The 27,017-nt window shown below is 36.5% G+C and overlaps 1 protein-coding gene across 1 annotated transcript in view; it reads right to left on the bottom strand.

Annotated features, from left to right (window-relative positions):
* The window catches only part of SLC27A6 (solute carrier family 27 member 6), a 38,101-nt gene extending 21,683 nt beyond the window's left edge, over positions 1–16,418 (bottom strand). The window contains exons 1-4 of the mRNA XM_040090284.1: positions 15,768–16,418; positions 7,506–7,712; positions 5,260–5,418; positions 4,100–4,224 (exon numbers count right to left, since the gene is read on the bottom strand). Of these exons, the coding sequence (XP_039946218.1) occupies positions 4,100–4,224; positions 5,260–5,418; positions 7,506–7,712; positions 15,768–16,281 (1,005 nt within the window). The 5' untranslated portion in view covers positions 16,282–16,418. The remainder of the gene's footprint in view (positions 1–4,099; positions 4,225–5,259; positions 5,419–7,505; positions 7,713–15,767) is intronic.
* Between the last annotated feature and the right edge of the window lie 10,599 nt (positions 16,419–27,017).

Below are 27,017 nucleotides of genomic sequence, written 5' to 3'. Positions count from 1 at the left end.
AATTTGATTTTAAGCACTATTGATAACTGCAGTAAATCAGCAATGCCTTGGATTAAGAATGATGTCTTCTTATGAAACCTGCAAATGGTTTCAGGATTTTTTTTAAAAGGATAGGTCACTGGAAGAATAAATATATTGCAAAACTTCCCTATGTAAATTAAATTTTAATGATATGTAGAGATTCTTAGGAGCTTTCCCATGGAAGGTACAGATGTGGTTGCTTGTAACTGTGTCACATTCCTGGTTTAGGGTATTCAATAAAATATTCATGCCAAAAGCTTGCAAGTATCTTGACGAATTTCCCCTCCCCATTTTAAGGATATCAGAAAGAAAAAAAATTCCAGTTCTGAATATAAACTGAGCTAAATTTTAATGGGAAATAAAATATGATTACAAGTAAACCTGAATTATAGAAAAGTGCCTGCTGACTAATTTTTCCTTGCTTATGTGACCATCAAATTCCCTTCCTTTAAGGAAAACTGCTTCTCGGTGAGAGACTATCCAGATATATAAACCACATTCTTACATCGCTTTCTACAACACTTGAATTAACTGCAGGGAAATAAATATTCATTCTGTTTTCTTATCCCAGTAGCACTGCATTCCTTGTTTTCTCCTTCTAAATAACTATTCATCTAACATAGAAGACTTTTAACACAATAAATCCCTAAGCACCTTCTCTGAAGTCACTTCAGGGAGCTTAATGCCATCCCAAGAACCATTGGCCAAACTGTATCTAGTAGAGAGACTGTCTTGCCTCAGCTTAACAAAACAAAGCCTTAAAGCTGATAAGCAGGGTCTTATACACTTAGGTAACCCCAAGGAAATAAGAAATGTTACCTGTGCCAGAGGATAACACTGGCCTAATACCAAGTGGACATAAAACAGAACATTTTCACATATTAAATGTGAAATTCTAAGCAATGATACAATTATTATATTTTAATACAATATAGTATTATACAGACTTCAAATAGAAACAGAAGTGAACTCTGGTTTTAATAGAGAGCTTACCTATTTCATGCAATAAATCATACACGTACTGTCACACTGCATCACAGCTTACAAAAGTAGAAAACAGGACATAATGATTGAGGACACTGATTTCTACCCTCTGTTTGTAACAGGATTCAGGTCCTCTTTACAGAAAAGCAGGAAAGAGATGCTGCATTACCATTCCCATCTTTCCAAAAGCTTCAGGATGCCATGTATTATTAAATATATCATTACGTCAAATTTGAAATAAATCTGCAACTGCATTTGGAAGGTTTAGTTTACAGTTCAGATGTTAAAATTTAAATTAGTCCCAAGCCTCTAAAGAAAATATATGCACAGTAGAGAAGTATTTCCAAGGCTTTTGCTAAGAGGCAATACAGGAAGCTCTGCTATGCTGTACTGTAGTGGCTTTTCAGATCACTGTTAATAGAGACTTTGAGCAATTTCAGCCAGCAAGACCAATTTATTGATTTTCTGTTTATTCTTCTTCAGTGGAGTAGTCATGCTAGTATCTTAGAGAAGGATCCATTTTGTATCTACTCATGGCTATTAGCCATGCTGATCATTGTATTTTCACTACAATCAAAATGCTGCAGAAAAAGTGTTTGAAACAGGGCAGGCATGAGGATTACTCACTTGGAAAGCTAGAAAAATCTGTGAATGTCACATAATGCCAGATCTCTTTGTACTTGTACCTAAGGAAGAAAGACAACTTCTTTTGCTAACAAATGTTCTTTCTAGACAACAGATTACTAAACCGAATTGCATGCAGAAAAACCTCAGAAAAATCTGCTGCGAGAGTCTTCAAGAGCTGTTGCAGATGTGAGTGGGAGGCAGAAGGATCAAACAAGACAAAGTCAATAAGGAAAGCTCAGCCAAGAGCCTATATGCTACCACAGAGACTTGTCCAAAGTTCAATTCAGAATTTATGAAATATGAGGCCACACTGTGGACTCCAACTGTAAGCAATATACCATTTATTTCTAGTTTAGTGCCAAAGAAAAAAGAAAATAAGCTAATTGCTATGGATTTAATCTGGGTTGATTTGAAGGGCTTTGTAGCACCCTAATCTCACGAACACTGCCCACAAAATATCCTGACAGAACATTAAAACTTGCCGTATCTTTCTCATGCGGCTAGCATATGTAGTACTTCAACATTAATGAAACTTAAATAGAGAATCCAGCCTAGGAAATTATTTTACTTACTTGAAAATCAGGAGTAAATTGCATAAGATATTTTAAAACCTTCCACTTATTTGTATGAACATGTTTCTCTTCCAGTTTTAACATGACAGATACTTATTATTTTTCTTCAAATACCTAGCTGTCAAACTGATTTGTTTTATAATTTTAGTTTTTCTTGAGAAGACTTAACAAGCAAGCAAAAACAAAACAAAGAAAAAAGAAAGGGTAGCCTCACAGAAGAAGGAAAATTTAGATATGCTAGCTCCTAGAAAGTATGCACATAAATGAACAAATAGAATAGATATACAGTTAATGAATATTTCATGTTTGTATAGCTGTTGTATGCAGTACAAAAATTGTTAAGGATGGTACAAATTACTTTAGCTGCACAATTTAACATTGCTTTAACTTCATGGTGGCTTGGCAAGGACTTAAAAATGGAAGAGTTTGTTTCAGAAATTAAGTATATTAATCTGTAATTTGTGCTTTAAGATAAAAAGGGGTGGTAAAAGAAGCCATGCTCTCCCTGTACAGTAAGAGAACAGAAAAGGGGAACAATTAATACCACTGACTGCAAACATGGCAAAAGTTTTGAAGCTTTGGAGAGAAGGGAAATGACTTTGTGGAAATCAAGTTAGCCTACAGTGAAGGGGAAAAAAAGATCACAATTTATAAAAACTACACCTCCCTGATGCCTTGATTTTTCTTATGATCTATAACTTAATTTTTTGTTATCCAGCAATTTTTTATTTATTTTAGTATAAAGTTAAAAGCCCCAAACAAATAAAAATTAAAAACTAACAAAATCCAAAAACATAACAAAAAACCAAATGCAAACAGGCAAACAAACAACCCAGAGAGGATATCACTATACTGGTTTTCCTCATCAGTGCCAGTGGTCTTCACTGGGCCATCACCCATGCTCCCTTTAACTCAAGAGCTCCTGCTTAGGCACACATGGATAGAGCAGTAGGATCTATAACCCACAACTACATTGCTTAAACATACTTTTGAAAATTTTCCTACCGGAAAAGCAATCCAACGACCTTTTCCATTCTTTGGTCAGCAACTAGAGATATTAATGTGAATTATTATTCTGTTGGAAAACAAGACTGATTTGCATTCTCTTATTTTAGAATACTGCTTAAGGATGATGATAATAATTTTCAGGTTATATACTTTGAGTTACTGGTACCTTTTCCTAAGAGATGAATAGTTTTAATAAAAATCACTGAAAAGGAAATAAACCACTGATGATTTTTATTTTAAACAGAAAAATGAAATTATTACAGTGGCAAAGGGAGGGTTTTCAAAGCGAGAACAGTTGCATTGCATCAAATATCTGTACATTTTCAGAAAATTCTTTCTGTTCTCCTAAATATATTTTGTCTACAATAGTTTTATCACTGGAAAAAGACAAATGTTTCACCCTGAACAAAAAGCTGCTAATCCAGACCAAGCACCTTCCAAGTTTAGAAGTACAATTTAGGTGTTCTCAGAATATGCACATTCCACAAAACACAACATAGTTAAAACATAGCATACAAAACATGAGACCGCTGACACACTCAGACACCAAGAAAAAAATTCCTGAAAATTCAGAAAAGGCGTTGAAAAGTAATACTGTTTTTTGAACTTACCTTGTGAGATTCTGTGAAATAGTACTTTTTCACTAAATGGTACTGAAACAGTTTTTAGTCTTAAAATCATTCCTTATAGTACTTTTAGTATATCTCCATGATTCAAGCCATTATTTTTATTAAGCATCTAGACATCACCAAATACTGGCAGAACCTCACATAAAAGAAAGGGAAGAAGGACATGCCCAATACAGTTTAATTTCCATTTTAGCATACCCATATGGAGAACAATAAAAGTACTGACAGACAAACGGGCATCGCTTTGATTCCACTTACCACTGGCTGATTGCAAAGGTAACGGCAAAGCTCTCCAATGTACTGGATGACAGTCACATTGTACCTTCTGCAGTCACTCCAAAACTGACTAGCTGAGAACTTCTTTTTTAACACACATGTTGCACCTTTATGGAAGAAGTAAGGAAAAATGAAAGTGATTGCTCTGTATGGCAGCTTAGCTATAAAACAGATCATCTGAGGCACTAAAATGGCCTCACTCAGAGAACTGTGTGGTATTTAAACTGTTTTATTTGAAGATGTGTGTTAAAACCTGGTAGACAAAGAATTGAGAGGAAATCAGCCTCCTGGCTGAGACAATAATGCAATAGATCAGAGATTAAAAATAAGTCATCTTCTCTTCTTACAACACTGTTGGTGTTGTAACATATTTTAAGAGTTTAGACTGAACTCTTGTGTTCAAGCATTTAACCAAAAATATCCAGAAGTTTCAGGCAGATTAGTAAATCATTGGGTTATCACAGAAGCCTTATTTCTCAAGAAAGTATTCATCAATGCAGATTCAGACAGAATTAACCCATAACACAATGATCTTTCCCTTGCTCTGACAGGTACTTGATGCATAAGGAAACAGAAAATATTTGCCATGGAGTTCCAAATAAATAATTTATAAAAGAGTCCTTGAGGACACCAACATTGTACCAGCAATACATGTGATTTATTGCCAGTGTCAAAACAGTACATAAATTAAATGGATAAAAATTCAAATGGAATTTTAAAATGTAAGAAAAAGCTGAGTGTTTGTACAATTTGTGGTAGTCAATGTAATTGTCAATATTTTAAGTTCACCAAATACATTTTAGTTCTATTCTACTGCACAATGCTTAGTCTGTACATCTACTAACGCACCGTACACATTGTCAAAATACTGCATCTGTCCTTAACTCCCTTTTTACCTAAATATAAAGAAGTTAAAGTGTTTATGATGCAAACTATGATAATTAATCCTTCTAAACAAAGACAGCTTGTGGAGATCCTAAAAAAATCGCCTCTCCTCAAAATACATAACTATTCCAAAAAAAGGACTACTCACTGAATTTGAGCCCAGCATTAGTTTCCCTAGGGGTAGTGAACCTAAGCGTGTTTTATTCATTTTTATAATAATTAACTCTCTACTAACAACAAAAGCAATCAAGATTTACCCAGCTCAATGCATCCACCAATGCCAAGAAGAGAAGCTGCACTGTGATAAAGAGGCAGAGTAATATAAATGATATCTTCTGAAGTCGCACCAAATGCCCACAGTCCAGCAGCTCCTTTAAGAATCTGTAAATGACTAATGACTGCTGCCTTTGGAAGACCTGTAATAAAGTCAAAATAATACATTAAAGCATTTCTTAAATAGTATATAAAGTCTCTAAAATCATAAAAGAATCAATTCTTTCTTCTGCAACCAAATTGTAACCATCTTTTTAGATGGCCATAAATAGACAATTGGTTGTTCAATACAATATTGCATGTTTCTGTACATGTAAAGATTAGCCAGTTTGTAACCTCGTCTCTTTGCTATTTAGTCTGATGTCACATTCATTCAAGTAAGTGGAAACATGAAGAAATTAATTGGTTTGCCTGCTAGCAAATTACATAGAGCAAGAAGGGACAAAAAATTTACTCTAGATACGGACTTCTTTTAACATAAAGAGGCATCACACCAAATCTTGTTAAGGCAAGAGTCATAGTGACTGTAAGGTAAAGAAAGGTGTATGATCTACATGGAGTAGATCACACAGCGGATGCTTATCTAAGAATCATACATCTTTCTATTTGTTTTAGAATTCTACAAAGTCTATGACGAATTAAAGACCACACCAGTCAGGTTCTTCTGAATGAGTTTCCTCAAGTACAGCACAGCATTTCTCTTCAGCAACATGCAGACTCACAGGGCAGGGCTTCTTGGACTACTACTCTGGTACCTATTAATCTGAGTAGGGGATGTGATCTTGCATAATATATATGTTCTCAAACATATATAATTTATAATCACATACAAAAATTTCAGTTTGAGTCAGGCTGATGATGAACAGCAAGAACTGTTCAATTCTTCAAAAAATATAATGGTTCATAAAGTTTTCTCACCTATTCTTGCAAAGCTATTGTTCATTTGAAGACTTAGCTAGAGCTGGAAGTATAATCTGTAGAGTCTAGCTACACCTCAAAGCTGTTCCACTTTTCTACACTGAACAGGAAAGGGAACATGCCTAGGTGGACAAATAAACTGCTTATATCAGGATTTTTTCTACAGTCTTGAGTTTTTACTTCTGCCTTTACAGACACTACTACAGATTGTGTGAAAATACTCCTTTCCTTTAACTAAGATTATCAGGCATTGGTGTATCAAAACATGCGAAAATGCTCAGTTACTCAGAATTAGTTATTCCATACTCTCCAGACTAAACAAACCTTATGGTTTTAGTTGCATAGTACATATAGAAATTCAATGTAAATTAACGTATTACATACAAGGTTTCAAAAAGATTTTAAATTCTACATAACTGAAACCTGAGACTTCACACAGATATTCTGATTCTAATTGTAAGAACAAAATCATACCACATGGATAATTCAGTAATATTTTTTAGTTAATTTGAACTCCCAACTCTTAACAAGCAAGCTTAACCATATTTCTATTAGTAGTACTACAAATGAAAACCTCATCTCTTGACAATATTCATAACTTCCTAATTTTTTATTGGAGACTGGTGTCCTAATTTTTCCTGAGAACCTGAAGCAAATGAATTATTATTTGTATGAAGGAACAAAGCCTCAAACCACACATTCATTTTCAATCTTTGTGTGGCTAAAACTGTTGTGTTCAAATGAATGAGAATGCCAATCCATTAATCTTAAAAACAATGCTGCCTTTCATGTCAGTGATCAGGTTTTTTTAAGTCTTAGCCTCTTAGCTGCTGGAGCACAATTCAGACATCTGTTTCTAAACTAAAAGGCTAGTAACTTAATCCTATTTTCTGTCTCTACAGTGACCTGCATAAAACATGACATAATGAAAGAAAAACAAATGTCTTTGCATGTTTCAATATTCTTTTTAAAGTTCTAGGTAAAATCATAATAATTTTAGCTAGAGAGTGCCATGTAGTCAAAAAATACTATATATTATGATTGTAAACCAACCAAAAAAGTGATATTTTTAGCTGTGAAGTAATAAGAGGTAAAGCCTCTGATAGTATTTGTAAAATGTGGCAGGAAAAGATAAAGAAGAGAAACCCATAAACCACTGCATAGAAACACACACAAGAAATACGGGTGTTTTTCTATAGTAATGCTTCTGGATGAGAAACATGACATTTTGATATTGAGATATTAGATTTTCAGAATAAGCAAGTTTCTAGATGAAAGCTGAAGGAAAACATACTCTTTAGCAGATCTGTACCTGTTGTTCCCGAAGTAAATATGTATAAAACAGCTGACTTGAGGCTGTTGGCAGACCATCGAATAACTGGAACAGGGTCTTCAGATGCAGCTTCTATTTTGTCTAAAAGGGTATGCACACTTGGAAATGTGGAGTCCTTGGCCATTATCCAAACACTAACATCTTTTTGAAGTTTAGGAAGAATTTCTTCCAGAGTCCCAAGCAAATCTTAAAAATTAACATGAAATAATGTTACTTCCATTATGTCTTTACAAAACTAGAGAATAAAGTATTTTTCTTCTTAAAGTTTTACTTTTTATTATAGAAAGAGGCGCACAAGCCATCTCCATGGATTTGGATTCAATAAAATAACAATGAACTGGAATGAAAATCCACTGAAAACAGGATATAATATCCTAAAAACACTGCTGATCTCACATAGTTGAATGGTCAACTAGCTCTCAAGGCAAACTTGTGAGCCTTGATTACTAGTTCCTAATGCCCAAAAATCCTAATGATTTTTGGTAACCCTGAATGAAGTGTGGTTAAGTTTCAACTTCAAATAAATCTTGAAGAAATCCATGCAAGGCAGATATATACATAACTGGTAATTATAGTACAAGTTTCCTCAGATGCCCTCAACAGCAATCTCCCATTGAGAACCCTTTTTTTTTTTTTTTTTTTTTTTTTTTTTCCCAAAAGCACAGAAGTGACTATTTTAAAAAGTAACAGCAGTTTAATTAAGGTTTATTCTGTTGGCTTATCAGGAGAGAATTTTCCAGAGTAAATAAAAAAGAAAATATATAGAGAGGCTAATCAATCCTTAAATAATTCATTTGGTATTTATATTTTGAAGCATTTTTACAATGTCGCTTTCTCAGAAGACTTGCATAGTCATTAAAGTACTAATCTAGGAAACATATCAAGAGCAGGAACTGCTTTCAATAGAACTCATTTACACCTAAGTGATTTTATACATCTCAGACTAAAATATTCCTGTGGGTATAAATTAATTTTATTATCTCAGTTTTTATAAATGAATAAACAAAATTGACATGATTCACCCAGAACCTCATAATGAGGCATTTGCCAGAGCCAGCATTTGAAATCCTGATGTCAACTCCAAACTCACATCACAAATATTAAATATGGATACCATATGCATAAATTTTATGCCAAAAGAACTGAAGATTTTTAACCTTTCAGAAAGCTGCTTTCCTAATGACAGACTGATGTAATTATTTTAATTAATTACATACAAATCCGTATTGCTGTTAGAGATATACAGCCTACTATAATCAAATAAGCAGGTTTTACATACCTAAAGCCTACAGAGTACATGTTTTATATATTTTATGAACATTTAGTGAATAGATCTGATGTAATGTAACATTACAAATTTTGTGTTCTAGCTTCCTAGTACTCCAGAGTGATTTCAGGAGGCAATCACCCAAATAATTTTAAAAATCCAAAAGATGCATAACATCCTATTTGAAACACTGTATGGTCCCATTATAGACAGCAAGAGAGTGAAAAAAAGGGAATAAAAAATAATGTTAAGAACAGTAGTATTAACTGCAGGAAACCTGATACCATGAAAGTCAAGATTCATTGGCATATTAATTCTGTCTAGCTGTCATATTATATATTTATGGTATATTTTTGAGCAATAAATATAAAAATACAAATGTATTATTTCTAACAAGTAGTAATAAACTAAGTGTGATGGAATAACTACTTACATATTACCTTCTTATACTGATTTTTGTCTTCCTATTACGCATATATGTCTCTCAAATATACTAAGGATAGATTGTTAGGGGCAAGTTAGTCTGAGAATCTAGCAAAAGAAACATAGGTGTTGGAAGTAGCTGGAATTCTATTTCTGTTTTCAAAAGTAGTAGGAGAATTTAGCATTCTCTGCTATTCTTTATTAATCCACTGACTCCACCTACAATTCAGGTTTGTCAAAAAGAAGAGGACTTGCCTCTTCTCTTTCTTTTTTCCCCTTTTTGTGCATCAAAGGAAGAAAGATGGCGACTATTTATTTCAGCCCTGCAGACACACTCATGTAAGGTTCAAGAGTGACATGAGGACATAGTTCCCTTTTAGTAGACTGAAACATATTTACCCAAAATTGTTGAGATTAATCATCATATTAAACATACACACTCTTTATTTTTTCTCTAAACAGTCACTCTTAATACTAGTGGCTCAGAAGTTCTCTACTACTATTGAAAAATTAAATTATTACAAAGCATAATTTTTCTTCTGTGCTCAGGATTCTAGTACTTGGAACAATACATGAACAGCCTGTAATTAAAAGTTCTCATGAAAGAAACTTCTCAGTAGATAGCAGAGAACAGCAGAAAATACAAATTATTTCCTGAATAAAAAATGGTAAGTTAAAATAGGTGTATTCAAAGTGCCAGAAACTGAAAGTTACTTCTGGAACACACATGAGATGGGGTGTTTGGAGCTGGTTCTCAGTTGTACTAACATATTTCCAAATAATAATTCTAATGATGGTCAACTAACATTTTGTTCCCCAAACAGAAAATTTCTATGCCAGACATTGTGTAGGGCTGTCTAGTCTTTACATATCATCTTTTCCCCCTGGGACAGGAAGGCACAGCCCTCTTGGAAGAGCTATAGTTTGTATTTTTCTAGAGGTACCTTGTATATGTACTTCATATAGAAAAGAAATTACACTAAAGCAACTACTATTTAAACTTAAGTTTCACTTAAGTACTTATTCACTTTTTATGCTATGAAAGTATATTCAGATTTTGGATTACTTGTTTTGGGAGAAATGTCTCCTCATAAAAAATTTGCAAGTTCCATCTGTGTTGTCTACTTTGCTTGTATACAAATGTTCACCATTTGCTAATTATTTGGCTCCTACTGGGAAAAAATATCTGGAATTGATCAAGATGGATACAGTTTTCCACTTTCATTCGCTTTTCTTCTCATCCTGCTTTTAAAGCAGTATTCAACAAAAGTTTGTGAAACTGCTATTTTATATTCACATGAATATATAACTCAGTCAGGTCTTTTGAGAAAGCAAGGAAAATACATTTTGAACCACTGTCCTAGGCTTTTGAACATTTTGAAAATATGTTTTGAACCACTAGGCTTCTAGTTGCACAAAGGTTTTTATGTTATTTTCTAGCAGAGAAATCATGCAGGCTGTTGGCAAGGACACAATCCCACGCTGATGAAAGGAATACATTAGATTATGAGATCAGTTTGTACTGAACAGAAAGTTACTCAGAAAAAAAAAACTCTATTAAATGGTTCTTACATAACTTTGATGTGTACCCTGGCTGATGTGCTCAGGAAGTTATATCAAGTCCAAACTCTTCCCCACCCTGTCTGGCCTCAGAAAATAACTGTTACTTGTACTTGATCCCCCAGGTGACTCAGTATGTCTTCTCACGAAGTAATAATAGTAGAAAAGTCAGCTGTGGCTCAGGATCAGTGCTGGTATCTTGAAGTGTCACTGAAGGTAGTAAAGGTAATAAAATATAAACCACCTTGCAAATCACAGTTGGCTCTTTTTTCCCACTCAAAGACCATCTGGAACAAGACACAGACTAGAGTAAGAGCAAGCGATCGAAGAGATATGGTGTCTAACAGAGATGTCTTCCACAGGTTTTCTCTGGTTCCCTTGTACTAATTTTATTCCAAATGGGTAAGAAATGGTTGTTTCAATAGAATCCATTCTTCGTTCATTCAGTAACTAACATGACAGATGAGGCTTCTCCTTGTATGTAACATCAAATTACTTTAATTAACAAGTACTGAAAAATACATTGCTTATTCTCTTTCTCTGGGATGCAGATGTGCTTCTGCCTAGCTCAGAATACATGCAGCAGAAGCAAGCACTGCTAGTGCCTCAAAAGTAAAGAATACTGGCCAGAAAAATGCAATACAGCTGGGAGATGTGCCTCTGTACAGAACTACACAATCACAAGATGGCTGTGAATACAAGGGGTGTCTGGAAGTCATCTCAGTCTCATCTCCCTGCTCAAGCAGAGCCATGTAGAGCAGGCTGCCCACACGTGTCCGTGCAGCATGTATACTCCCTTAATAGTCTTTGTTATCAGGGCTGATGTAAATCAGTCTCAAGGAGTTTAGAAAGCAATCCTTTGACAGCTGAATTCTTTCATCAGAAGTCATGGCAATCTGGGATGTCCTACTCTGGGCTGAAGTCTTCCCAGTAGGAACAGAGTAGAGATGCCCTGGCAAATAAATGTCATTTGTGCATTTCTGGTAGGTCACTAAACTATATATGTTGCTTAGTAGTACTACTGTTGTACTGCTAGAGATACAATGATACAACAGAAACAATGTAATCACTTCTTCAAGCAAAACTTCAATCAATAGAATATTCCCCAAAAAGGACATAATGCCTTTAGACATCTACATTTTAAGCAATGCCTTACCTCTTCTGTTTAATCAGCAGCTTTTAAACAGTTAAGAGTGGCACAGTCTGCTAACAAATGTAGTAAGAATGAACAACTTTCGAAAGGGAAGAGGATACAATTTCTTTCTTTCTCTCTCTCTTACAAGCCCCTCATTGACTTAAAAGTTAGTTAACTACTGTTTTATTAAATATTCAGTTTGAAACTATAGCTTTTGAATCTCTTTCACGTAACATTCCCCAGAGTGGGAGTGGTGGGAGAAAATGTTTCTGGGAATGGAAGTGTGAGAAGGTTAAGTAACAAAGTAAAGCGAGAGCTAAATACTCTGGGAACACAGCAAACAAATGAGAGTAGTTAAAGTAAAAAACTCTCTCACACACACAAAGGCAAATGGAATTACTGAAAAGGAACAGAAAGACTAAATATTGGCAAGTAATAGAATCTGTATTTGCTTTTTAACCAGAGCCTGGATGAGAAGACAAAAAAAATTACTTGATTGCATCAAACTAATTAAAAGAGCACTGGTTTCAGAGAAAAAAAAAAAAAAAAAAAAAAAAATCAGACTTTTAGAGATAGCCATTACATATAAGAACCCAACAAGAGTAAGAAACCTTAAAGTTTTTATAACCTATGTGGGGCTTAAGAATCAAACATTCAGTTGCTGAGTTCATTGAATACCTTAAGGCAAATTCAAACCCACAAAACTTAAATACTACTCTGAACTAAAGTTAGAAAAAGCAATCCAAGTATGAGAAAATTGTCAGATCAGAATAAAGTCTGATTCCAAGTGCTGAAGCAAAGACAATATAATACTAACTGGATGGGGTTACCAAACCACAGTGCCTGAAACATATGCAAGCACACAACAAAAACAAGGAGTAAAAAAGGGCACATGAGAATGATCTTACAAGAGGCTACTATGAAAAATGGAACAAGGTATGGAAGAAAATGCAACAATAAATAGTATCAAGCTTAATTGTATGGAGGTATCACATTTGTAAAAAATAAAAGTGCCTTTGAAAATGAAGTACAAAAAATCTTCAAGATGCAATCATCTCACACAGAGTCTACATTCTGAGCAGGGAAGATTTAGCCATAAACAATCATCACTGGCATTTATTTCAGATAGCAGACGGAGGTGGAAGGTTCCATTCAGGATAAATGAAACCTTTATATTAACTAGATATACAGTAAGATATAAAAGTAGAACCTGCATACATGTTCCCGTTCTAATGCACTATTACAGAAAAGAATTTCAAGAGAGAATTTGGTCTTGATGAGCACAGGCAGTTAGACTGTTAAGGTGATAATTGCTGCTGTGCTGCACTCCATGAACACCACCAAAGGTCATCCAAAACACTGAAGATATGTTTTGTAACTATTGCAAGAAATAGAATTGTTGAGTTAACCAGCATTTCTTTGTGGAGTTGTGGAGGGTGAAAAACCTACATATTTTTAAAAAAGAAATTCACTATCCAGAAATACTGGTATTACATACTATTCTGATTAATAAAACAAACAAACAAACAAACAAAACAACAAAAAAACAGAAACACAAACACACACACACAAAACAACAACAACAACAAACACACAAAAAACCAAAACAAAACAAAAAAACCCACCACACCACCAACCAGTCTTGATTGCCAGACATGATGCCTGTCCATGGCAATGATAGATATTAGACCACAGGTTGATTGGTTTTAGTGTAAATACTTTGGGGGAAAACAAAACAAAACAAAACCCAACCAAACAACAACAACAAACCCCAAATGTGTTCAAACTATCCACACTTCTGTGAAAATGGTGCCACAAGACGAAAAGGAACAACTCATGTCTATTGATGAGGAAGAATCCCTTGATCCTCACACTTACACTGGATAAAAATATGTTTAATAGACCTTTAAGAATTAGGTAACTGACTGTGTAACCCCAGTGTTAAACATTGCTCTGCAATTTTTATAAACATTCAGGGGAAATTATTATTTATAATAATTAGGTACAATATATTCCTTTCAAGACTGGTGTAAGTTAGGCCTCACAATCACTGGTCTGTGTATAAACTTTTGCCTACTAAATCTGGACTCCTTTGGAGAAACTCCTGTAGGATGTGGTCAATAGCTGAGGACACAGCAACTTTAACTTCTTTCACAGATAAAAATAAAAAAGAGCCTCTAAGTCCTGAAGAAAAATACTGAGAAGGCTCATAGGACTGACAGACTTAACAGCAGAGACTAAGAACCGTTAATAAATTAAGGACCCCAAAATGTAAAATTAGCTGAGAGACTAATTTGTTGGTATTTCTGTCATAGCAGCTGTCCGCACACAGCTCTTCCCTCGTGAGCAGGGCAAACTCCCAGATGCTCTTACTACCAAGCCGCTGGTAGCTAATTAAGAGTGGAGAAACACAATTACTGGCCCTGCTCTTCAAATGCTTTTTTAATCCATTAGTTACCTCTAATTTAAATAAAAACATCTCTCAGATACAAGTTTTAATCCAAAGTTTCTCCCTCACCACAGTGAGTGAACAGGAAATTCCTGAACAATAATTCCCTTCCTCAATCCATACACTCAAAAGTACAGGTTCATAAGAAGGAGCTAAACAAGTTTTTAAATTTAAGTAAGAAGGCAAAATGAAAAGTTGTCAGTTCAGAAGCCTGGTTATCACGTATTTGGATTATATTGAAATGGGCTTTTGTTTCATTGCCTTGTTTTAACTACCAAAGTCTTAAACCAGTAAACCATGTAGAATGAGAATTACTAGATTTATAATTTAAAAATGTGCAAGGGAAAAATCTTAAATGCATGTCTGAAACCACAATGTTGTAGCAGCAGAGAACAGATGGAAGAAAATTCTAATATTTAGGTATGATGGGTGTAAAGCCCCACAACTTGTGTAACAGGAGTAAAGTAGGAAGGTGTGCAACAGAAAAAAGACAAAGGAGACTTGAAACAATACTGGAGAGAAGTGGGATAATTTTAATATGCAATATTTTGATATATTTTCTTCCAATCAAGTGTCAAGGTTCTGTGGGGTCTTCAAGCCTTGCAGGTTCATTTTCACTTGTTCATAAATGCTATGGCAAGTTTATGTTTTGGATCTGTTTTCAGTTTATATATCTACCTAATTAAGCCAAATTTGAATATACAATGCTCAGGATGTCTATAACAAGACTTTAAATTCTTTTGAAGCATTTAATAAAAATGCAATACTCTAGAAAGTTGTACCACACACTACCATCCTTATTCAAACACAGAAATTTCTTCTACAATCCAACACCAACAGTAAGTTTGTTATTATGAATCAACCTCCTACGTACTCAGCTCCTGAAACTTTATTCTTGGAGAGCTGTCGTACCTCTGCAAACAGTTGAACAGCAGAGGATTTATAGTCCAAGCTTAGACCTTCCAGTTTTGCAGTGTGTTTGATCAGTAGAAATATGGGGAGATAGTACAAGAGAATAAAGCACATGACTTAAATTACTGAATTTGACTGTTTGAGAAGTAATTGAAAATCATTCTTAATAGGTAATTTTAATGCTTTCAGAAACATTTTAAGCTTCTATTGAAGCAATTAAACACTCGGAACAGGCTGTACTTAGATGCTGAAAACTCTTCTGCAGTACATATTTTTAAAGAAAAGATTAAATGGATGTTCACAAAGCATGGATATAATTGATTCTGCCTGAGAGGCTGAAGCTTTATAACATCTTGAAGCCCCCCTCCAGCCCTGTGTTTCTTTCATTCTCTTAACATCTGTAAATCATGTTTCCAATAAACGATCTGGAGGGCCAGATATGTGGGAGATGTGACATTAAAAGCTTTGGATGTAGGAATGAGGAGTATACCCTACCTGCTCCCACAACAAGTATCTTGGGCTCACAGCTACAGACACAGTGCAGGAGAGATCTGTAGCGGACATTGAAGTTGAGGAACGCCACCACACAGCCCAACTTGGCCAGTCCGAACCACACATGGATGAAGTCTGGCTCGTTCCCCATCAGCAAGGCCACCGTGTCTCCCTTCTTCAGAGCCTCGTACTGCAGGAAGACCTGTGCTATCCTGTTACTCCTCCGGTCCACGTCCCTGTAGGTGTGAACGGTCCCTTCATAGATGAGGAATGGTTTCTGGGGCTGCTTCTCCGCCAGCTTCACAAACTTGTCCAGGACGGTGACAACCCTCCCTTGCAGCCGGTACATCTCCATTCTCAACCCATAGGTCAACACTTTGAGCAGGTATCTCAGGTCGGCCCAGAAGTAGGGGAAGAGGAGTTTCTGGATGAAGTGCAAGGAAAGCATCCCGACAGCAGCCCCCGGTACCCAAGAGGGCGGCACTGGGAGCGGGTAAAGGGGGTCCAAGCCACGCATCTCCCCGCAGCCAGGCAGCCGGGCACAGGGCCGGGCAGGGAGCGAAGGAGAAGGCCAGCACCGGCTGAGGCTTTTCCCGCCCTCTCCTCCTCCACACCGGGACGCCCGGGACAGCACCGCTCAGGAGGAAGGGAGACAGGGAGCTCCGACGGCGTCCGTCTCAGCACGGCACGGCACGGCACGGAGCCCCCGCCCGCCTCAGCCTCGCCGCACCTGCGGGACGCCCCGGCGGGAGCGGGTCGGGAGTGCCTGCGCTGTCGGCTGAGGCCGGACACCTTCTCCCCCCTCGGCCCCGGGACTCACGGACAGCGCCGGGCTGCTGCTACCAGCGAGGCGGCGGCGGCCGCTCCCTGAGCCGGTTGCATAAGGCGCGATCTCCCGCTCACCCCCGCCCGGCGGCCGCAGCCCGGCGTTGGCTCCCGGGGAAGGCGGCGGCGGCCGAGCGCAGGAAGCCTCGCCCCGGGCCGGGGCAGCGGCTCAGCGAGCTCCGGGTGCGGTCCCAGCGAGGGCGGTGGGAGGCGCTGGGAGCAGGTGGCTCCGGTGGCTCCGGCCGCCCCGCCCCGCCCCGCCCCGCCCTCAGGCTGGGCCCCAAAGGAGGGGGGGAGAGCAGACACTTGAAGAGTTGAGGTGTATTCCCAACTCTCCTTGGTACTGTTGGGGTTTTTTGTTTGTTTTTTGTTTGTTTGGTTGGTTGGTGGGGGTTTTTTTGTTTTATGGGGCTTTTTGTTTGGTTGGGTTTTGTTTGTTTTTGTTTTGTTTGTTTTTGTTTTTGTTTTTGTTTTTGTTTTTGTTTTTGTTTTTTTACCACTAAGATCGAGGCCTGATTAGATTAAGAATGTTTAGGCGCATGTCTGGTATGTGAACGCTGAGTGGACGGACAAATTAAATACCTCAAAACTAGATTATGAGTAGATTTCATTCCTCTTTAAAGGCAATACTCTCTGTAGACTGACAGGTTTTTATTGATACTGTACTGTTTCATACTTGGAAAGTTCAATGGATGTGTATGTCTATCCTAGCTAGGTGTACACTTACAGGAAGAAAGAAATATTTAAGTTTTCAGCTGATGAGAATCACCTCTTCCAGAAAGATGTTCTGTGAGAATACAAGAGTTCTAGCTTACTTTTCTTAGGTGGAGATAACTTGAAGGGCCAGTATTTAAAATTTATTAGAAGTAACTAATAGGTAGATTAAATGCTGCATTAACCTGTGCTAAATATTAAAAAAACCCTCACTGTAGTTATTTGACTGACTGGAGTTTGGCTGTTGTTAACTGCTACAGAAATGTGCATAAATAATGTATAAAGGGAAAGGGGGTGACTCATAAGGAAGATGCAAACTTATGTGTTGATTTGAAGGAAGGTAGATGTTGACAGATACTCCTGTTCGCAGAGATTCCTTTGAAGAAGGCAGAAAGAAAGCGGAAGGCAAGGCAGATAAGGTCAATGAAAAGCTCTGGGCATATGGATGAGAGTGAGAGGAAAAGCAATAGGTAATCGATAGAGCACAAAAGTAAGATAAATACAGAATGGACTGTGGATAAGAGAGACATATTTTAAATATTCTGCACTGGGAGCTAAAAATCAGCCAGGCAACATTGTGTTTACTAAAGTGACTAATGGCTAGTATGTCACCATGTATCACAAGAACAGAGAGGAAGAATTTTGTAGCCTAGATGTTATCAGTGCTGCTAACCCTCAAGAACCAAAATGATGAAAAAGACCTTAACATAAAGACTCTGGTACTCTGAAATACACAGTTTCAAAGCAAAATTGTAGGTTTATGGTCTCTGGATTGCCCCTTTTCCTGTTAATTCTACATAGAAATTATATCCATCCTCTCTACTCAGTATCCAAGTTTCTTGTAAATATGAGCAATAACTTACTTCATATATCCTCTTGAAAGGAGACAGGACAATTCTCTAATGCATGAATTATTTTCCAGTAAATTTCTGGTCTGTTATAAAACTGGATATGATGAGCTAAGAAATATCCATAGGCAATGGAAAATCATAAAACTCTGGTGGAGCCATGCTAGAATTGGATTCAAACCCTGCCCATGCCAGAATTCCTTTGGGACACTGGCTTAATCTCTTATAATGTCCCCAAACTGGGTTATTTAGCCAGGCCACATGCCTAACCTTACACCTTGAAGCCCTCTTAGTCCCTCAGTTTGATGGTTACACCTAGATTAAGACATAAGGATCTGCCGTTTCTATTCTATGCTAGGTGAAATGGCAGCTGCTCTAGCACCTAAAGTTAAGAGGTGGGTTAGGAATTAGTTAAATTCACCTTCAGTATTTTTTCTCTATATAGTTTTGGTTCTTAATCCAATGGAAATACATGCACATTTGTATTTTTTTTTTTTTTAAGTAAACAGCATAGAATTTGAATGTTCAAATTAATTTTTTTCTTGTTAACTAATTCATATCAACAGTGAAGATGCAATTATCTGCATGCATGGATTGTTGAGTGTAACATACAAACAAATAAGAGAACATGCGTGGTGATATGCATTGAGTAAGTTGTTGGAAAAATAGTTCTCTGGGAAAAAATGTATCTTATTATAAGAATAAAATTACTAACATAGCACATACTTGCTAGTGGTACATCTATATTGTGAAGAAACTTTAATTAAAATTATTCCAAAAGTTAACTCGAAATAACCTCTAGAAAGTTCTCATATTTTAAATGTAGTGGTATTTTTTTAAAAGTAAATAAAACCCCAAAAGTATAGTGAGAAATTACCTGTTTATCAGGTTCTTGTTAAATGTCATGAGCTGGAATCTAATTTACTTTTGACATTATATGGTACACGTAAGCTTTTACCACAGACAAACCACGGAGCCCTGAATTATTTATTTCTCTGTAATTATTCCGCTCAATTTCACTTCAACAGAAAACATTTTGCTGCCTGAGAGTATGCTATGACCCAACAGTGAAATACAAAGGAGTTTAATTTTCTACTGGTGGAACTCATATGTGAGAAGTTTTGGTTTTGTTTGTTTTTTATAAATGTGGTTAGATAAAGCATTTCCCTGTACCAAAATCTCAATATTGCAAGAAAATATGCACTGATTACAGAAATGCTTCTGTAGCGTAACAAACCTGTAGTTTTGATGTTGCCATTTTTACACATTGTGCCTTTTAATATCCATATAACAAAATGTGGTGCTGTACATACATTTTATTCACTTTGAATCTGGCTAATATGTCCGTGAGAACTTGGTTTCACTATTTTAATGACATAATGACAATTTAGGGGGGCGGGGGAAGTTATTTTAAATAAGATTTTTTTGATTTATGGAGGTTTTGGGTCCCCTTGGGAGAAATAATAGCATAAATTCTGAAGTGTCAGCTATTTTCTAAATTATTATTAAAATAATTTTAAAGTAATGACTTTTTTCATCTGAAATAGAAGTTTTGAAATTTACAGCAGAAAGAGATTAAATAAAAATTCCCACAAGAACCCCCAAAACCCTATGACTTAAAGATAGATTCCTGGCATTTCAGAGTGTCAGAATGCTGTAATATGGAAGAGGAATAAAATAGCATCATCTGGGAATCTGTGTAATGAATGGTGTAGTCATACTACAGTTACTAAAGAGACCTGAGGAGGTAAAGTATAAAGTTGTTGTCATGGCACAGACCAGACATTATGGAAGTTTTTCTCCATCAGAAAGTATTTAGGATTTAAATCCATAGGAAAAGAATTTTTTTTTTAAATATATTTTGGAATGCTGGTTTATTTTGTAGTTGTGTGAGGACATTTATTTGAAATACTTATATAAAGTGCCTTGTCTCAGAGTCATTCACTACAGCATGTCAACACTACAGACTTGTGGCAACATTTTCAAGATGTAGAGATATATCATCCCTGGGAGATGAAATTTTATTATCAGAAAGCTTTACTATTAATGTATTAGATAATTTAAACTCACATCCTCCCTTTTATTTAATTTTATTTCACTTTGAATAGGTAAATAAATACAGGTGAATTTCTAGTTTTGCCTGAATTCATGAAAATGTGTTGGTACTAGGAGCCATACGCACTAGCACCATAGTAAATTTTTTCCACGAGCTTCCAAAGAAGCATACTGAAATATTCAAATTTTCTCACTCCTAGAACAGCTTCATGGACTGCTGATGGAATGAGTTCGCAACAAAGAGTCTTTTGGTCCTGGAAAGATTTCACATTGTCGTATGATAGCCTCAAACCCATGGTATTGATTTTACTCATTTCAGCTCCTGCCTTGCTTATCAGGTATAAAACATGGCACTGACTTGTCAAAAGGATGCTTATTTGACATGGCTCTAAAGAATAGGTCATTCATACAGAAAGATGAAATATGAGTCACATGTAAAGTAGAATCTGAGTAGAAATCCTTTATAAAGGATATTGTGGTGCCATCTCTGGTATAAGGTAAACAAGAAAATTTGAAAACATCAGGAAACCACAGACAAGATATGAACTGAAATAGAAAAGGAAACAGACTTCTCCCCAGTATGAAGTGCCATCATTTTCACATTCTTTAAATAGGTACTTTGTTCACCACAAGTTTAACTTGACTCTTGTTATGGGTGATTTGAAAATACCTTAACATTTTTTTGAAAGTTCCATATCTTAATTTTTTTTGTTATTCTTAAAATTGTTCTAGACTACCACTGCAGAGCATAGTATCCCGATTAATTTTTCTTTTCATGTCAAATAACAAAAGCATTCTTTTACACAATCTTGTCTGGCTTGGAATAGGATGACTTAAGAGTCTAGAAGAAACCTTCCAGTGATTGTCAGGGAAATTTTCTGGTGTGTTGGTCTGTGTTGAAACAGCATGGAGCAGATGAGGCACAAAAATCATGAGCACAACTTCAAAAACATGTAACAGTCTCTAAGAAATCCTCTAAGAGCCACATCCACTGTTTGCTTCTGCTTTGTGGGTATGTGCTAGGGAGAGAAATTTTAATTTAAAAGGTTTTTTTAAATAAGCACCTTTCAGATTGGGATGTTTTCAGTAAATACCAGTTGGAAGTAGTAGAGGTTTCATGTTCATTCTGAATTTCTAGGTGAAAGGGCTCCTGTACTCATCTTTCAAAGGATTAGAACAGAGTGTTTGCTTTCTGTGCCTTCAGGCATGCATAAGATAGTTTTCAACATGCCTCTGCTTTCTGAGCTTTCATGTTTGCAACACAGTTAAACAGTATGCCAGAGAACATCTGCCCCTAATTAGTGCTTTCATTGTTTTGTGCTTCGATTGCATTTGAAATTTGATCTGATGACCATGACAATAGTATTATCAATGTTAGCTGGTATAACAGTTCATTTCTGTGACCTCCTCTTGCTAGAGGTACTTCCCTGTACTCATACTACTGTTTCTGATACTGTCTCTAAGTTCTCAAGAATTTAGGTCTTCTATATGGAACATTTTCAGAAATACTTTGCCATCTGGTCTAACTGAGCTATATGCTAAAATACTGGCTTCTTTAAATTCAGTAGCAAAAACCTTCACTAATTTTCTTAGCTTTCTTCTCACACGTTCCTTTTCTGTGGCATGGAAATGAAGAGGAAAAATTACTCTCTTGAATTCCCAAGAAGCAACTTACAACAGGAGAGGGGAAAAAAAGAATGTAAAGTACCTAAGAGTTAAAGGTACTTGTACTTCTCTGTGCATGTTTCAGCGCTACTGAATCCTGAAACCACAGTCATTTTGTGGTGCGAGAGACTCATTCCTCAAGCATCTCCTACGTAGATCCTGTTCAATGTGATTGTAAATCAAAGTGATCCTATATTAAGTTTGCTGGATTGAGTTGGTATGTTGTTGTGCTAATAACACAGCTAATAACCGTTTCAGGCACATATGAATTTTGCTTGCTTGAAGCAATGTTTGACATGCTCTTTATACTTTTCTTTTTTCCTGGTATTCCCCTTTCCCCCTTCATAAGGCAGCTGGCTTTGAGACATGATGGAGAAAACCCCCTTTTCCTATTCCTGTGGCTCAATTATACATAGACAGTGTCACCAAGAAACAACTGCAGAGCTACTCAACAGCCTGAGGAACAAAACAGGTGCTGAGGATGCCCCTAAACATAGGCAAAAGCACCTTCCTGACCAGAGTGCAGTCTGGCTGCACCTAAACACACTGGGGTCTACTTCAATATAGGAGCTGCCAGCAGTCTCAGACAAGGATGGCACGGTAATGGATCAGGTCCAGGGTAGGGGATGTAGCCAGAGGTAGGGCTAGAGAGAATGGTATGACAATTTCCATCCACAGGGCAGGACCGCTCTGTTCAGGTTAGTGTGGCTGCCCAGACCTGAAACTAGATCCTTTGGAGCCTTCGGGTAGAGGGGAGAACATCCCAAGTGATTGCTGGTAAGGGCCATTAGAGCAAATTTATGTCGTTACCTGTTGATTCTTGCAGGTTCTAAGAAGTTGGTGGAGCCTCATATCTTTAGCATTTTTCTAAGAAGTGTTTCTGAAAAAAACAAACCAAAAAAACCCCCAAAAAACCCCAAACCCATACTTTTATGTTCATTCAGGTAACTTGTCATATGAACTGCAGATGAAATCCGTCATATTCAGTCACCTTGACTGATAAACCTCATAAGGCTAATGGGAAACAAATGTAGGAAAAAAGTTAATGAGGAACAAATAAGGTGACTCAATCACATAATTCAATATCATTAACTTTACATTTAGTGATACAGTCTCTACTACATGCAAAGAAAATATCTTTAGTATGTGTAATTTTATGGTGTTTGTAAGATTCAAGCCATGAACATTTCAGACAAATTGGCCATTTTCTTAGTTTTTAACTGCCTGGGGTGTGTCTGTGTTATTAAGTGGTTATCTTAAAAATGAGGAGGTAAGTATGTAGGTATCTTCAAATACTAGTCTGGTAATTAAAGAAAAAAGAACATGGTAACCACAAGACAAGTATAGGCACTTTTAAAGTCAGCATTATGTGAGTAAATAACTATGCTTTTATTTCTGGAAAGGATTTTCTTGCCAGAGACTTCATCTGGATGGAGCTGAATAACTTCTTAGATCTATATGAATTATCTTGTTGCAAAATGATTTTGTGCCAAGAGAAAGAAATTGTGTTGAAAAAGAAAATTTTAAGGATATGTCTGTGTGCAAGGGCCATTTTTTTTTTTTTTTTTTTTAATAAATGACTTGCTGAAATCTGCATTAGTAGCCTGTGTTGTACACTAGTTCCTTAACCACCTAATAACAATTGGCCTATTGGTTATTTGCAGCTTCACAGTCTTGTCTCAATGGTGTTAACAGACCACCTGCAGCATGAGCGTTAGTGGACAGTGAGTTACTAATAAATGTCAAGATAATCCAATTTTGTCTTCTCTTTACTTAGATCACTGTTTTCTCAGATACTGTTGGAGTCCAGGGCATTCCTTTGGTTGCCCTGGAGGGTCAGAAACCTGGACAGGGGGGTCTGGGACCCCAGCCCAGAGCTCAGAGAGACACTGGCTTTTATCTCAGTCCATGGGAAAAACTTCCTTCACTGTGAGAAGGTTTACAGGCACAAGAGTGTGAAAAATAGTAGTTTAGCTTATCACAGGGTGAAAAAACAGTATATTTAGGTTTCTAGCATTGAAGTGAATGGGGGCAAGATGAAGAATTTGGGGCGTTGTCTCCTTCTTCTTCTTTCTTCTTCCCTCACTCAATTTCAGCAGTGATGTTGGCACAAGGTAATTTGTGAGGATTGGGTCAGAGTAGAGATGACCTTTTTAGTAATAGTGATAGGCATTGGCAATTAATAGTAAATAAAGAACACGTAGCAATTAGTATAAAAGATAAGGGACAGCCCTGGGTGGAAGGAGTCGTCAGAAGTCCAAGCAGCTGCAAACATCTTGTTGGACTGAGAAAATTGTAAGATAAGAACAATAAACAAAGTGTGCAACCTTGAAAAATCTAAACGTGAAGACTCCGTCTCTTTCATCGGTTTGGCACAGAGCTGTGCAAGGGGGCAAAGGACTCTAAAACCACCTGAATCTCGGGGAACGAGACCCGACAAGATACCTGTGTCAACAGCATTGAAAATGGCTTTAACTAAGGTAGTTAAGCTGTCCACTTAAAAAAAAAAGGAATTCTGGAAGATTTCTCAAGGTCAGCTGATCATGGAACTATGTACAAAAATGACCAGCCAAAATGGTCTCACTGGAATAATTTCCTGTGAATGTATCTTCCTACATTTTCATTTGTCTGCAAACCATGATAACTGAAAACTAACAGCCTGGAGAAATCATCTCACACACAATTTACTTTTGCAATTGCAATATTATGCCAAGGCAGGAAAGTTTTTTCCTGACTAGCTTGTGTAATAATCAAAGCAGACAAATGCCTAGCTGGAACAAGAGAACAGACAAACTGCAGAAGAGTTTCACTTTTGTGATGGCAGTGATGACAGCATTCTGCCTAGACAGCACAGCCTCAGGTGTGGCAATATGTCTCTTCTGTTATGCACTCTTTTCTGTAAGTAGCTCAGTGAAGACCTCTCGCCTGTTAAAACAGCAAAAACTGGAGGGAGGTTAACTTTTTTTCCCCTTTTTTTCTCTGTTCTCTTTTTTTCTTTTTCTTTTCTTTTTTCTTTTTTCCTTTTTCTCTTTTTTTTGTTTTTCTTTTTTCTTTTTTCCTTCTTATTTTTCTTCCTTTTTTTTTTTTTTATTTTTTTCTTTTTTTCTTTTTTAGACATCTTCTGACAATAGGAGCAAGAAAGAAGGAAGATAAAGGGCAAAGGTGCAGGAGGAAGGACAGAGAGGCTGATGATGCACTGCACATCCTGTCTCCTTTCCTGTGGTCTTCCCCTCACCATTACATTGCTTTCCAAAGGTTAGGTATAGGCTCTTTGCATTGTGAAAACTCAAGGAAGGGCAGTGGTGGCAAGGGCAATGGTGGCAAGGACAATAGGCCATGGTTACATCATACAGCCTGAGAGTTATTCCAGCTTCCATACTGATTACTTTTTTGCCTGAAATTAAAGTTCAGAAGTCTTTACTATGTCTATATACTTCAGAAATAAAGTATTTGTTTACATCAATTTTTCTGGAGGGCTTTAATGCCTTATTATTCATTTTGGGCTCTTGCCTTGGAATGTGAAAAAGTTGTGGTTGGAAGTTTTAAAAATCCTTTTCTAAAGGAGTTTTGAGTGTACTCACAATTTGGTTATTCCATCTTTGTGTTTATTTAAAACAAAAACTATTTCATTTGTGCACTTTGCAAATACCATATTCATAAACTAGTGGCTAGTGAAGTATTTTGAAGAAGGTTTCCATACGAAATTTTAGTAAAAATTCCAGAATCATCTCCTTGAAGTTTCAAAACCAGAAAAATTATATGCAAGACATCTCTAAATATAATCTAGGTAAAGGATAAGCCATTTAACATTCTTCTCTACTAAGGGTTCCACAATGAACAGTTCAGTCATTTTAGAACTGTTTTCTATATGGAGCATAATTTTACGGTATTGTCAGTTGAAATTGCTAAATACTGCTGCGGGTGTAGAAGAGGTCTGGCAGAAGATGATACAGGCTTATTGCTAAATAAAATTATTTTCCCTTCCTCCTCCCAACACTCAGACTCCAAATGTTAATTTACTGTCTCTAACATTCAGAAGCAGAGTAAGCCACGTATAATCATCCCTGACATGTTTCTCACAAATCCCACAGTAAGGCTGTGTATATCTGTCTCTGAAAGCCCTTAACCTCTTCACCATAGTGTTGTTGCTCTTCCATCTGAAAAATACCTCAGACTTCAGGGCAAACCATAAAATGAGTAGGGGGTTTTGAAATGGAAGTGGTACTTGTGATAAGATTATTTAACTGTTCATTTTTATTGTGTCCTTGTCTATACCATACTTACTTAAATTATATATACTATATATATATACCATACTTAAAATTTTTGGCTCAATGTGGCGAGATTCCTAGTTTGTGGATATTGATATTGGTGGTTTTCCTCATTATTATTTTCTTATTTTCCTGATTTTCTTGTTCAGATAAGTAGATTCATGCTATGGTTTTGGCTTTCTTTTTCTTTATGTCCAGAGGTAAAAGCACTGAAGTTTTTTGATAAGGATTCTCTTTTCTGTAATCTACATAATATGCATATGTATTGTTCATATCTACATGGCAATGCAGCTGTCCAACTCACAGGAAGTAAAAAGTGTATAGAAAATAAGCTTCTACACAGAGCGAGAATTTTATATAATCTGTTTTGTACAAGTAAATAAGAGTAGTTTTTGTCAGTGTACAAAGTTTTCTGCTTGCAAATCCTTGCAATTCTGTTTCTAATTTAAAGTCAGGACTGTAGGATATTATGTGCCTTAAAGGAAGTAGTAGTCTACTGGAGATTGTTTTAGAACATAATCTACATTTCTTCAGCACTTTTATTTCAAGAGTTACAACTGTCACCATATGCAGAAATGTGTGAGCTCCAAGGTACAGAAAATATCAAAGACAAAATCAGTATCTGTTATGAAATGGGCCCAAAACGTCATATGGCAATTGTTATTTTTATAATGGTCAAGGAAAAAAAATGAAAAAAATTAGTACTTTTGGAAGACTTTCTAACCTTGATGACAGTGTTGCTTTCAGGAAAAAGTTTTGTGGAAATTCTTTTTAATTCCTATGAGGAGGATTGTTAAGGGTTAAGTTTCCTGTAGAATTCCACCCCCCCCCACCCACAAGTTGCTAGGATACTAAATACTGGTAGTTAGAAAGTG

The sequence above is a fragment of the Hirundo rustica genome, chromosome Z (genome assembly GCF_015227805.2).
Source record: "Hirundo rustica isolate bHirRus1 chromosome Z, bHirRus1.pri.v3, whole genome shotgun sequence".
Classification (NCBI taxonomy): Eukaryota; Metazoa; Chordata; class Aves; order Passeriformes; family Hirundinidae; genus Hirundo; species Hirundo rustica.
This window is presented reverse-complemented; position numbering and strand designations above follow the sequence as displayed.